The 14,885-nt window shown below is 34.9% G+C and overlaps 2 protein-coding genes across 4 annotated transcripts in view; one reads left to right on the top strand and one right to left on the bottom strand.

Annotated features, from left to right (window-relative positions):
* Nucleotides 1–14,885, top strand: part of LOC127528026 (craniofacial development protein 2-like) — a 1,148,403-nt gene that overhangs the window by 175,246 nt on the left and 958,272 nt on the right. The window lies entirely within an intron of this gene.
* LOC114662745 (anoctamin-4) overlaps nt 1–14,885 on the bottom strand; it is a 391,274-nt gene that overhangs the window by 277,386 nt on the left and 99,003 nt on the right. For both annotated transcript variants that reach the window (XM_028816398.2, XM_051928521.1), the window contains exon 2: nt 7,989–8,189. In XM_028816398.2, coding sequence (XP_028672231.1) covers nt 7,989–8,052 — 64 coding nt within the window. In that variant the 5' untranslated portion in view covers nt 8,053–8,189. The remainder of the gene's footprint in view (nt 1–7,988; nt 8,190–14,885) is intronic.

Raw genomic sequence — 14,885 nt, 5'->3', positions numbered from 1 at the left:
CATAGAGGTAACTAACATAATAAATGTCATGGAAAGCACCTCTTCCATGATCGCTAAGTTGGAATGTGGTTTTCTTTTATTAAGGGTGACCAATCAGAGAATGAGACATTGTAATGAGTAGGGTCCAGTCTGGGAAGGGTTACTTTATAAACACAAACAAATCAAAGCATTGTAAGAGTCTACATTTTTGAAAAACTGTATTTCAGAGTAGTGTGGACAAAAGGCTAAAACGGAGACTAATGTCTGCATTTTTACATGAAAATGTAGTAGTGTGGATAGGGACTAAAACAGCTAAAATGAACAGAAAATTTCAGCGAAAATAAAAAATAGGTTTACAAGTGAGAAAACAGAAACACTTGCAAACAAAAGGAGTTTACACAGTTTAGAATGACACAAGTTAAGTGATTTTTGAAAGGTCTTCCAGTAAGCTTAAAGAGGGATTTAAACTTGCATTTGTTATGAAGAGCCACTGTCCACTTCAATGCTCAACCAAACTTTAACCAACAGCCACCTTTTTCAAAAGTAAGGGTTTAATTAAAAGACACAAAAGAGTAGGTTTGGACTTTCTATTAAATGAAGACAAAAGCAGGTAAAGAATTATATTTCAAAAATTCATAATAAATGAAGACAATAAAATTTGTAATAAAAGAAGTGTTTGAAGTGTAACCAAATTATTGGCAACACTGTGTTAATGGCAATAAACCAGCATTCAATCTAATAGCTAGGGGGAGGAAAAGTATGTTCCCATGAAAATTCGAGTGCATCAATACAATGGTACACTAAGAAAAGGTGATAATACTCTAGGTAAAAATTGAAAGAGGTGCCAGAACTGTTCACAATTGAGCACCGGACCATTTCAAGCATTGATTTATAAATTTTTCTTAAAGAATAAAAAAATTCAGAACATTTATTATAAAGAATTTTTTTTCTTAATTACATTCCTAAATATAATAAACTTAATTACAAGTATTCATGTCATGAACAGTTTCATATATTAAGTTACAGACTTATTATACTAACACTCTACTAGCAACATAGCTACCAAAATATATGAATACTTGTGAAGAGGCAACAAAAGACGAACAAAGAACAGGATCCAAAAAGTGTGTCCATAGCCACCGGTACTAATTTATTAGAAAACGTCTCCATCCTTTCTCTCATACAGTCCATACAATCCATCTAGAAGTCTTACAGACCAATTGTCCAATTAACTTTGGTCAGCATATTTTAAGGTTGACTCTTCATCAGGGCCATATTACAGTAATTAATTAAATAAAATGAAATGCAGAACATTTACACCCTAAATTATAGAACCATTGTGAAAGAAATCTTTTTATAGTTTAACTAACAACCTGCAAAAACACAGATACAGTAAACTGTAAATCCTTCGATCTTGCCGCTTTGTAATTCTAGCTTGGGAGGAAAGCTGCAGTATCTAAAAGATGGCAATAAAGAGGTAGTACAATTTATTTCTAAATAAATGTGGAAAAAAGGGCCTAATATTGTGAAAATGACTTCCCTCCCCTCAGCATAAAAAAATCAAACCCCAAAATGTATTCTGAAATGATACTGTCTGTAGGGTTAAAACAATAAAAGGAAAGGTTTCCTTAAGAATACCATTTGAGGATCAAATATAAATTCTGAGGCTGTGATTAATTAAATATTAAACAAAACCTACTCAGATGTAAATTTAAGATGACATTATGCTTTGGGAATGGAAAATAACAAAAAGCAACCACCTCAGAAATTAAGTCTGGTGACTATTTATAGAAAACACCCCAAATCATGTAACACTTTCATTGCAGTAGTTTACATGGATTTGTTGAAGTTCAGCAAATTTAGTTAAAAGCCTATTGTTATCTAAAATGTCCCTACTATTTCAATGAAGTAACTATGGCAAGACCTGCATATGTAGGAGGAGACCCTAATTATTCTGCATTCTTACTGCTGTTATGATTCCTGCTTCTCCAGATTATTTAGTTCTGGTTACTCTCTTTAATAATAATCTTTGTATGTGCAAATCTTCACCAGTGAAGATTCCTGCAGCAGTGTGTAGGTAATAAGATCAATAGTATAGTATATCACAGTGATTCATGCTTTAAAAATATATGCATATAAATAAAAATATAAAAATATGTATATATGTATATGTTTTTTTGCTGTATGTTTTTTAACCATCATTTGTAAATACTGTGACCCACCAGGTGGTGCTCCAGCTCCCCTACACTTGACACCCTAACACAGGCACAAGTGTGGCACAAAACAAGGCTTTTACTTCTGCCTGTGGAAAACTCTTCCATATTGTTTCCCACCTCCAAGCACAGTATGAAGCACCAAACACAAATACTACAGCACAACCCAGTTCCAATAAAGTATATTAACTCAAATCTACACTCCCAGACAGTTATAGCCTACTTCTCCATTCCTCCTGGCAGGCTTTGTTGTCTTCCGACCAACTCTGGCTCCCTAAATAAGATATGGCTGTTCCTTATATTCAGAATCCTTGATGTACTTCCAGTGTCACATTGTGGCCCAGGGCTACTTCCAGGTAAGGTGGGAGCACTGTGTAAAAGGGCTCAGCAGTTCCTACAGAACCTCCTGGCGACACCCCCGGACCCCCAGCTGAGCCGACAAACACCAATTCCCAATACAGCCCTGTGGGAATTAGAGGTGCTGTTGCAACCCAAGATGGTGGCCAAATAGCAGCTTAGGGGAGATAGTGTCCTTCATAAGCCATCTCCTTCTGTCTCTGTGTCCCACACAATATATATAAAATTTTTGTAGCAAGGCCAATTTGAACTGTTGCTATTATTGTGTCTTTAATGGTTTAACATTGCTGTTTTTTTAGTAGTCATTATGCCATCCAGCCTGGACAGAGGTGGAGAAACAAAATTTAAATCTCAGATAAGAAACTCCTCTTTGCTTCTGTCATGACAAGGAGTCTTGTTTAATGATGTTGCCTTTGTGGCTTCATAACTATTGGTTTTAAGAAGTTAAACCAGAATTAAAAGCGTAGCTATGTGATTTTTTTTTTCAAGTATTCAATCATCTTGTTCCCTGACTCATGTTGTCAGATGTGTTTTAGGGCAATTTTGGGTTAGCAATCAGGTATTAGACAAAATAAAACTAGTCTTCGCTGGCCCCATGCCCACTGCAAAGTGCACCTGGTTTGCTTTAAAATATGATTTTTTTTTTGTCTTATAATTAGTAACCTCATGACTTCCACTCAACACATAACACTCACAATCCACCAGTAAAGAAACAGTGTGTTTCTGCTTGTTTCTTGTTAGCCCAACTGGATTTTGACAGGATGGATTTATATCCCATTCTGGGTTGTTTCATGAAATCTACCTTGTGCTGCAAGGGTAGGCTTTGGCACAGAAACTTAATTTAGAAAGTGAATGAGAAAAATATTCCTTTATTTCTTAATTTCAACAATTCAACAAACAAGATTAATTAACTTCACAAAAAATTTACAAAGTAATGTTCACTCATTAAATCTCATTTGGGATAATGGATTACAAAATAATAATTATATTTAATTAGGCTTCTGAAAATTTAATGTTAATAGCCAATAAGTGTTGAGAAATACAATGCAAGCTGAGATTAAAGTAATGTGAATTATTAATCATATGTATAAAAGCCTACGGTGTTTGTGCTTTAACTTTAATCTTTTTTTTATCGTAAGTAACTGGTGAATTTGTTGGTTTGTCGCCAAAGGACATGTATAAGTTTACATGGATTTATTGTTATTCAGCAAGAAATTTCAGGGAAAGACCAATTGTCATCTAAAATCTCACTGGATGAAGTTTGCCTGCCGTTTCAGTGAAGTAACTATGCTAAGAACTGCATATTTAGGTTATAAGCCACAGAACAGAAATGGCATAGGATATTAGCTGGTCACTGAGGTTTCAAGCAGACTCTCTAATGAGTTCTGAAATATGCCTGAGTATACTTTAAGTAAATTTTCTCTTTACTGGGCACATAATGTACCTTATCGCACTGCATAAGAAAAAGAGCAGACAAACCTTTGCTGGGGCTGCTTCATTTTCTTTCAACCCTCAAACAGCTATGCCCCCAAGCTCATCAATAAACAGTTACACCAAGTTACAACAAGTAATGAGAAATGAAATGAGAAAAAAAAAAAACCCTGAAATTGCATATGTCTCGTTACCCTGGCATATGGCGTACCCAGCTGTTACTGTTTTTTCCAGCTGTCAAAGGAACATTTAAATAAAACGTTTGGAATAGAGGAAATATTACAGAAGTTAATGCCATGATGCAAAAATTGAATGTATACAAATGGAAAGGAACTGACAATCAGTAGATGAGGGTTTTTTAAGGGGTGAGACAGAAGAAAAGAAAAATGAATGTGAGGTCATTAGTAAGCAAAAATAACTGGACTACCAAAACGAAAAGGAGAAGCAAAAATTGGAATCAAAAAGGGATCTACCTGGAATTTAAAAAGCTAACTAATACACATAAACCAAAAAAATTGTTTTTATTATTATTATTATTATCCATAAACTTACATAGTGAATGCTGTGTGCCACTACTGTTAAATAATGTAGAAGAATTAAAATCACACACAATGCACTGTAATCACATAACAGCAACCAGCCTAGTACCAATAAACAAGATGGCAGCATCCATGTATATAGAAAAAACACTCCTAAAAATAAAACATAAAGTGTAAAGACATCAGATAAACAACAAGAACACCAGAAATCATGCGAACAGACACAAGGAAACCATTTAGTTAATTATTTTTCAGAATCAGAATCACATTTATTGGTCAAGTGTGATCACATACAAGTAATTTGACTCCTTTTATTTTTGATGACTCCCCAAGTACAATTACATGTCAGACAAATACACGATTGTAAGAATACAGGTGAGATAAACACAAGACAAAGAATGTAAGCAATTGCATACAAAGTTCGATGCAGTGAAAGAATTACTGAAATAAATTATGAATTACGCATTAGCTATATATAAGAATATTGCTCAAAACTGGGGCTGAATTAAAAATTTATGAGCTTGATGGCCTGTAGAATGAAACTCTTTTTATGCCTGCTTGTTTTGACGTAGTTTACTCTATAATGCCTGGCAGATGGGAGAAGTTCAAAGATGTTGTGGCTGGATGTGAGAAGTCTTTGAGGACTTTCCCTGCCCACTTCATTACTCTGGAATATCACAGGTCCTGTAAGGTGGGAAGACTGGTGCCAGTGGTCTTTTTAGCAGAATACACTGTAATGGATGTGCTTAGAACTGACTCAGTGATTGCTGTATAGATCTGAATCAGCAGTTCCTATGGTAGGAAGCTAGTGTACCAGATATGATTTCCCAATATCTCATTCAGGTTTTTTTAAGCCTCCCAGTGTTGTGAAGTGATCTGCTGTTTATTTCTTACACATTTATTTTCAAGAATGTATGTAATTTGACACTCCTATTAGGGTTTTTTTCAGGTCAAGAAATTAATTTTTAATGTCTCTTTTTTACTACAAGATTGTATGTATTTTATTAGTTGTAAATTTATTTGGGCCATTTTTGACACCGTTTTTATTATGTTTATTATGGGTATTATGGTACAAAGTAATGAATTCAAAATTCGGCAAATGACTAAAAAAACTTTTTGATGTGATTCTTTCCTTGTTCAATAAATCTGTTTTTTCCACAAAATTTTTCTGGTTACAAATCTTACTACACCTTTAGACTGTGATGTTTGGTTTTCGTTTTGGTTTTGCTGACAGTTTCCTTGACTTCCCATCTTGTGATTTGACTGCTTATCTCCCAGTCCCAGTCTAAAAATATTTTCCTCAATTGTTCTTAGCATAACACCAAGTAGTTTCAGCTTCAACTACATTACGCGGTGGTTTGGAGGAAAGTTTCTTAATTTCTGTCTTGAACCTATTTCTTCCTAATTTCCACCAGTGTAATGGGGTACTGAATTCAATAATTTTAGAAAAGACTTCTGCTATATCAAGTTTATCAATATATTTGTAAATTCTTAAGACCTTCATCAGGTCCACAGTTAGTCTTCTCCTTTCAGTTTAAAAGAGATTCAGTAAGTTTGCTTGACAGAACACAACATGAAGAAAGATGTTCTTTGTGTAGCTTCATGTGATGCTATGTCTGTTTAGATGTATGTTAATAATATTAGTAATAATGATAATAAAATAAACAGTTGAATCCTTTATAGGTTATCCTTACCTCTAACAATGCCTCCTGATAAAACATTTTATTTTTTTTTGTTCTTTATTTTGCCTTACACAATTTCTTGTATTAGGAATTTGTTAGTTTTTGCATACCCCTTGGGGTCAGAGTGCAGGGTCAGCCATTGTACAGCACCCCTGGAGCAATTACAGGTTAAGGGTCTTGCTCAAGGGCCCAGCAGAGTAGGATCTCTTTTGGCAGTGAGGGGGATTTGAACCGGCAACCTTCGGGATACTAGCGCAGATCCTTAGCCTCACAGCCACCATTCTGCCCCTAAATTTGTCTGCCTCTTTGAATTCTATTACCCTTACGTCTCACTTAATCTAATTTAATTAAAATTAAATTAGCCTTTATTATAGTTGAGTAGCATAAAGGTAGTAGGACTCCTGCAATGATTAAAATGGTGTATAAAAAATCTAAGTTTATATTCAAAAAATCCAAAGTAAACACATGAATGACAATGACATACAATCATGCTGAGGGTAATAAAATACTTGACACCCTCTACATTAAGTGTGGAACAGCTAGGCAAAGCAAGGGAATGTTTAAATATTACAAGGGCAACATGGCAATATGTAATATATTGAGATCTATGTCCATTCTAAGATTAAAATTATATTTATCATAAAGCTGGCAGCAGCCTAATGCATTTAAGTAATTTCATTACACATTTAATTCATGTTTGTCCTCTACAATGACTGAAATACAACTAGGGATAATTTACAGTATAAATCAATAAGCTATCCAAGCCATGTCAAGCAGACAATAAAACAGGCTGAGTGTTGATTTTATGCCCGTTTTCACCTTTATAATAAGTGGACTACTGCACTGCTTGTCTTCAGAATCTTCAATCACAGATGCTTCGGGTATGAACAACTTTTGACAACTTTTCCTTCAGTCTTTGCCTATCTTTTCTTCCAAGCTTCCCCATACTAAAAACTATTAAGCTGCAAGTTAATTTCCTCCACTAACATAACAATTTTCAAAAGTCACTATTGATGCCAGTGCTCCACTTAAATTAATAAGATTCTTTGAAAGGCAAACGTAAGTCACAGTTCTTTGTGCACATAATGATTGATTGACTAGTCACTATAGAGTATTGGTTCTCAAACTTAATCCTGGGGAACTCATGTAAATGAGTGAACATTTGCAGATGTATGTTCTCAGAGATTAAAAAGTTTTGTAGTGTGAATAGAGCACAAAATCAAGAAACTGTCATATATTATAATATAGGAGTAAATATTTACCATAGATGAATTGATGTATTTAATTTATCAGTTTCCTTTATTGACCTAATAACTGCATTCATTTACAGAGCCCCAGTCTATCCTGGCAGCACTTGTGGATACAAGGTAAGGACTACTGCTGGGCAGGAAATCAGTCCATCGCAGGACACTCTCATTTTAGAGTCTCACTCAATCTAACTTAAACACACTTTGTGAAGTGAGAAAATCCTAAGGATTAGAAAACCACAGGAAGAAGATGTAAAATCCCTTCAGTTGGGATTTGTACTTGGGACCCATTAACTGCACCATTCCCCTGTCCTCTTTAATTAGTCTATATCTACTTTACTTCAATGTATGTATACCAGCATGTAATTAAAAACACATTTATTTGATGTTCTGTGAAAGCATCCTGAACGCTTTTCACATCAAAGGCACGAAACTTCGGGTAATGCTGATTAAAGAACGAATGAAAGAAAATCTCAATAGAGCAAGCATTTTTGCCATTTCAGCTGGCAGCCGATAAGAGTGACTTTTTATTGAACTAACCTGGATGATGTACTTTTCCATTAGTGACCACTGAGTTTGGAGAACCAGATGATGACTCTTCCATGTTTATTGATGGTTTAATGGGGGGGAATGAAGAATGCCTGGCCACCAGCACACGCTCCGAAGGGTGATGGCACGGTGCACTTCTTCTGTGATGGTTTCGTAGATGTCTTTCAGCCCCATGAATAGACACACTTATACCTGCAAAGACAAATAAAGAAGAATTAACCTAAATTATGAAAACACACAGTTTCATTCAAAAATATTAAACTGTTTAAATGTGTTATTTTAAAGCAGTGCAGTACTTTGTTCTTTTCCTATAGCCCTACTAAAACCATTTCATGTCCATTTCATAGAATCAACTCTCGGCAGTGGCCAGCAAGGCGGCCGTGCGGCACATGTGTACGGGCGCCGTTCTCATCCCTACCACCTTCGCCGTCACTTCCCCGACCTCTTCATATCTTAAATTATTCTTGAGGCTGATTGAAGACTTAAGTGCCAGCTTAAGTGAAAAATTAAGGAAAACGTACTAAATAATTGCAACACAAACACTGACTTAATCAGTTTTAACGCGAAAAGATGCCGATGAAAGAAGAGAAGAAGCTGGCCGCTAGGGTGGAGAAAAGAAGAGCTGCTCAGGAAGCAGCAAGCCCATCAACCTCTGAGCAAACGAATGCTAAACGTACAGAGAAAGAGTATGAAAACTAGGAATGCTCAAGTCAAGTGTAACATGCAGTGCAATGTTACTGGTAATAATAATAATAACAATAATAATAACAATAACTTTATTTATATAGCATCTGATCACATATTTACATACAACTCAAGGTGCTTTCCACAGATAAATCAACAAAATCAAAGATATACATACATTTACTTGGATTATTATAATTAATTAATACTACAATAATTTCTAATAAATGTAAGTATACTAAATACAAAATCAACCAGGTATTGTTAATTATCGTAAATTATTGAAAATTTTATATTAGTTATTTTATAAAACATAGTCTGTTTTATAAACAGGTTGACTTTCTCACTGTGTGTGTTAAACCACTGGAATTTTCAATCCATTCATCCATTCAATAAAAATGATTAGTCCATTAGAGGAGCTGGACCTTACTCTGCCAGGAATTAGTGGAGGATGGAGCAGCAGTCCATCCCACCTTCACTCACACAGTGGTGCAAACTATTACAGAAAAAGATTTAGAATCATTAATGAAATTAGCAAACATGGATATTAGAGAAAACCCCAGTGCACTGCCCGGTAGAAAATGTCAGCAAAGAACATTATGACATTGTCCTACCCATCACTGGGGAAAATTAGAAACTGTGAAGGTGGTTGAATAGCCACCTTCATGCCTCAAATATTTCAATGGTAAGACTGAAGTGTAAAGTTAACTAGAAGCTGGGATCCTTCATTTTTTAACCCTGCAATTCATGATCACTTCGGTCATGGTCTACCCTTACAGCATCATGCACATGGCAGGAACCAGCTCTGTCAAGGACACCAGTCTACCTCATGGCACACTCATGCACATGCCCAAACATACAGTATTTTTACACCTTCTAATTCGAGGGTAAGACTGGAGTATACAGTAAAATAAAAAACCCACATAGGCATGGGGAGAACATGATATAGAGATTGACCATACCAGGCAAATAAGGCAGCACAGCTAACCACTTTACCAATCCTGCACCACTATATTGTTTAACTTAATCAAATCACAATCATTTCAATTAAGTCATTCTTAATTTCAGCAAATTGAATTTAATGAAGAATTTCAATAGTGTTGCCAGGACAAAGTCTTAAAACATAGGAGTGCAAATCATGTCTTATATATTGCTTTTCAGAGGCAGGATCATGTTGATTGATGATGTTTCAGACAAACAATTACAATAACAACACAGTGACTTGAGGGGTCTCACAAGATGTAAAGAGGGTCTGAAGCATACTAGCCTAAAGACATCAGTGAAGTAGATAGCACCTTTCTTTACTCTGCACAAGTGGTTATGGACCTCATTTCTTCCTGTAGTCCTAGTGCTTATTGCATCTTGATCCTCTAATGTTACTGTAGTAAGTCTGTTTTAGTTCAAAATGGATGTCACTGATTCAGAAGTATAACTAAATGCTTATATGGTAACTGGTTCAACAGATTTTCCTAACTACACATTCATGAGACATAACGATCAGGGAGACATGCAAAGATAATAGGAGTAGTCCCCATTATATTAGATGGGTTGCAGAATTTCATAATGACAGAGTATCCCTCAAAACTGACTCCAGGTCTGTCTGGGTTTTGACACTGATAACAGAAGAAAACGTTTCAAACTTGGAGTGAATCATAATGAAGAACTGAACTGCAAACATGTGTGAGACAGCAGATACTACAGGTATAAGGATTAGTAACAAGTCACTTGAATCCATTCGTCATAAACAATTAAACATGAGAAAGCTGTGTGCATTGCCCACCTGGAATGGTGAGTCCTGAATAGAAACATAATCACACCCAATGTTCCTATTGTATTTTAAGTAGGAAAAAGGTTTGTCCTGAAAAGAACAATTGAAAAAAGGATCAGGAGCTAAATACAGACAGCCGAGGTTCTGAATCAAAATAGTAGTTAAAATTCAGGAAGGTTTTATTAAAAATGGCAAAAGATCATGCCATGATTTCCAAGTCAGTTAAAACTGTTTTCCTATTCTGAGATGTTTGATAAATAAGTGAAAAGGTTTCTTGTTTTCATTGTCTCACTTAGGGCACATCCCAGCCTTTGCTCATTGTTCCTTTTTGCTGTTTTACTGTTTCCATTGTCCATTGTTGTTAATTATCTTTAGTTTAATTTAGAGACAAATGTGTCAGGGCTTTCAAATTTTCTCTGTCCCTTGAAACTGTGTTTAATAGGACCAAAGTCAAATGAGGAAAATAAAAGGGACCCCTCGGTACCTTAGTTTTTTGCAGTGGACTTGCTTTGGTCCTCCATCAGTCTGAGTTAATTGTTTATTGTTCTTAACTTTTGCTAGTTTCTTGGCACCTGTTTTGATGCTTGTTTGGAATTGGTGTGTCTGATTCGGAGTAAAGATTTGAAATAATTAGAATATCTTATTTAGTGATTCAGGATTTCATTTTTGTAGTTCAGAGTTATGTTTTGAGGGAATTATTATTTTCTGTTTAGTTCTTTCTTAATTGCTCTTATATTTAAATATATTTGTTTAATTATTAATTTAATCGTTCTTTAGAAAAACTAGGAAACTATTGCTTAATTTATTTTGTTTTATTCCATTCTCTTGACTTTGTTTTCCCTTCCAGTTCTTGTAACCAATTTTAATGTTGTTACTGTAATGATTTTTTAAAAATATAAACATATAATTAGTTGTTGGTTTGTTGGATAGGATTTTCATGGGTTTGGCCTTTTCTGTGGTACAAACACATAACAAATGCCTATCACCTGTTCCTAAGTCTGAAGTGCTATCACCAATATAACAAGAGTATTAGTTTTCACTGGGAATACTGTATGTTGAAAAAGAAAACTTGTTGGTGTTTACATTAATAGGTTGGGCTCTGAATCACCCCATATAAGTGATTTAAAGTCAGCAGTGACAAATGACAAATTTGGGTAGGCACTTATAGCTTAATGTCTTAGCCATACTGTTTACAATGCAGTTTTCTTTACCAAATACAGACAACTTTGCATTCAGAGACTGTTATCTGCTGGTTAAAGAGCTGGACTATATACCACAGATTATTATTACTGTTCGAGTGCTAACCTGCTCAAATGATATGAATATCCAGGTCTGCAAATATAAAGGTTTTTGGCATACTGATTACTATAGAAGTTTATATCAGCTGCTCAAAAAGTTCACTGCACTATTTTGTAATAATTAGTTCATTATTTCACAAATATATTGCCTGCTGCTGTTGGTATCACCGTACATGCATCTGCTTCAGTCATCTAGTGACAGCTAGTGACCAAGAGAATCATCTTGCATATAGTATACAATCAGTTAACAAGAACTGAACAGATGGTAAAGGTATGAATTTAGTTTTAATCTGGTTAAAATTTTGTCGTTTTAGTACAGGCGTTTTAACAGATTAACATAGGCACATAACTACCATTCCTGCCTCACAGCACCTGGGTCTGCATAGAATTTGCACATTCTCCTATTGCATTTGTGGATTTATTTTTTATGGTGTACCACAAGGATCTATCCTGGGTCCACTGCTCTTTTCAATCTATATGCTTCCATTTGGTCAGATTATCTCAAAGAACAAGGTGAGCTACCACAGCTACTTACTTGTATTTCTAACTGGATAAGCAACAACTTTCTCAAACTAAATAAGGAGAAAAAGGAAATATTAGTGATCTGCAAAAATGAATACAGTAAGGGTATTAGAAATAAACTTGATCCCTTAGGCATAAAAGTCAATTTGAAGGTAAAGAATTTAGGGGTAACTATTGACTCTGACCTAAATTTTAAATTGCATATTATTCAGATTACTAGGACTGCCTTTTTTACTTAAGGATTATAGCTAAAGTTAGACCTCTTATAACTTTACAAGATGCTGAAAAATTAGTTCAAACTTTTGTTTTCAGTCGACTAGATTACTGTAATGAACTCCTTACGGGGCTACCTAAGAAAGACATCAATTGGTTACAGTTAGTTCAGAATGAAGCAGTAAGAATCTTAACTAGAAAAAGAAAATCTGAGCACATCTCACCAGTTTTAACATCATTTCATTGGTTACCTGTGTCATTTAGAATTGACTTTAAAATTTAAAAAATTAAAATTGATTTGAAATTTACAAAGCCTTAGATAATCTCGCCCCATCCTAAATTTTAGAATGTTTGTCCCCTTACACTCCAAGTCATAACCTCATTGTCAAATGAAGGTTTGCTTGTAATTCCAAGAGCCAACCTGAAAAGAAATGGAGAGGCTGTGTTTTGCTGTTATGCACCTAAAATGTTGCCAGTCTAATACTGTATAGCAATTTAAAAAACTGCTAAAAATGCATTATTTTAAAATGGCTTTTTCAAGGATACATTATTGTTATATCCGTGTTAGTCTACATGGGAAGTGAATTATCATTTTCCTCTAGCAGTACTATTCTCTGCTGTCTTTTCCAGTTCCATCTGATCAAGGTACCATGCTGCCCTCTGCATTTATTAATTGAATGGCGGGTGTCACAGATGCCCACATGACCACCATCATCTTCAATTTCCATGTGAAGCTTGAAAACCATAAGAAGTGATTTAGAACATCTATGTTAGGTAGAATGCCAAGTGGGGGCTGGGCAATCTTTTGGCCTTGGGACCCCTGTAGATTTTCTTTTTTTTTTCTCCAGCCTAACTGGTGTTTTCTGTCCTCCTGCCCATTCTACCTTACCTTTTATTTGTTACATACTATATAATATTATTGCCTTATCTTGTTTCTTTATGTTCTATATTAACTTTGTTTTATTTCATTTTGTAAGGAACTGTGAGCTACATTGTTTCTATGAAAATGTGCTATATAAATAAAAGTTGTTGCTGTTGATTGATTGGTATCAGCGAGTGTGGTTAGCTGCAGATGATCACCACTTTTAACACCAAATACTAGAAATGTGTTATTTAGTAGAACTTCTCAAAACCAAAAAATGTGTAGTCATGTGCTGTGAAGTAAATAACATCTACCCACTTTAATTCGGGTATACAGCTTGTTATACATTTAGAATTTTTATTATATGTATTTAAAAATACATATAAGTTAAGTGAGTAAGTAAGTTAATGATAGGAGAGTAATCTTTTAACGCCCACATAAACATACTTCTCACCAATACATCATTGCTACTCAAAAACTGATTATTTCTTTATAGATAACAATTTCTTCTCCTTGATCAAATTCTGCAAGCATGATGCTATTGTTATCTTGGACCATGTCCCTCTGATCATGGAACTCAAATCACTATGCCGCACATAGTTATCTCGCAGCTGGTGTCTTAACTCCCTTTTATTAGAAGACGAGAACTGTACAGAGTTTATATCCAAGCAAATTGATTCTTTTTTAGAGACGAATGCATCGTCAGAGGTTTCTGCAGGGATACGGGGAGTCTCTGAAAACATTTTTCAGATGACAGATTATCTTATATCTCTCCCACAAAAATAAATTGGATGCCAAGAAGGCCTCAGAGTTAATCAGTGAAATTACCAGAATAGATCAAGAACACGCCAGGTCTCCAAATGAGGCACTTTTCAGGAAAAGACAGGCTTTGCAATCAGAACTTAACCTCCTGACAACAAAAGAAACTGAACAACTCATTTTTAAATTGTGACATCATTACTATGAACACCGAGAAAAGGCTAATAAGATCTTAGCTCAACAAATCCACAAGCAGGAAGTTCGCAATGCAATGTCAGTAATCACCAACAAAGATGGAGATAAAATCAATGACCATAAAAATATAATGCGCATATTTAGAGACTACTATAAGTCCTTATATTCTACTCAGTTTAAAGAATACAAGACACAATCTAATTCATTTTTTGATACATTACGGATACAACAGCTAGATACTCTCAGTCTAGATTAATTGGATAAACCTCTGACACTATCAGAATTACTCAACTCTATAAACTCACTTCAGAGCAGTAAAGTACCAAGTCCTGATAGTTACCCTGCTGAATTTAATAAAAAATGTTCAATTAAGTTAGCTCCCCTTTTATTATGAAGATTTATAGAAGCAAGACAATAAAATGCTACGTCAAACTTTTCACCAAGGATTAATCACCATTTTCCTAAGAAAAATAAGGACTTATTACAATGTGCATCATACAGACCAATCTCACTTCTGAATAATGATGTTAAGAAACTCTCCAAAGTTCTAGCTAGAAGGATTGAGAAAGTGTTCCCTTCGTTAATTT

The sequence above is a fragment of the Erpetoichthys calabaricus genome, chromosome 1 (assembly GCF_900747795.2).
Source record: "Erpetoichthys calabaricus chromosome 1, fErpCal1.3, whole genome shotgun sequence".
Classification (NCBI taxonomy): Eukaryota; Metazoa; Chordata; class Cladistia; order Polypteriformes; family Polypteridae; genus Erpetoichthys; species Erpetoichthys calabaricus.
Note: the sequence above shows the minus strand (reverse complement) of the source record. Positions and strands in the feature narration are given on the sequence as shown.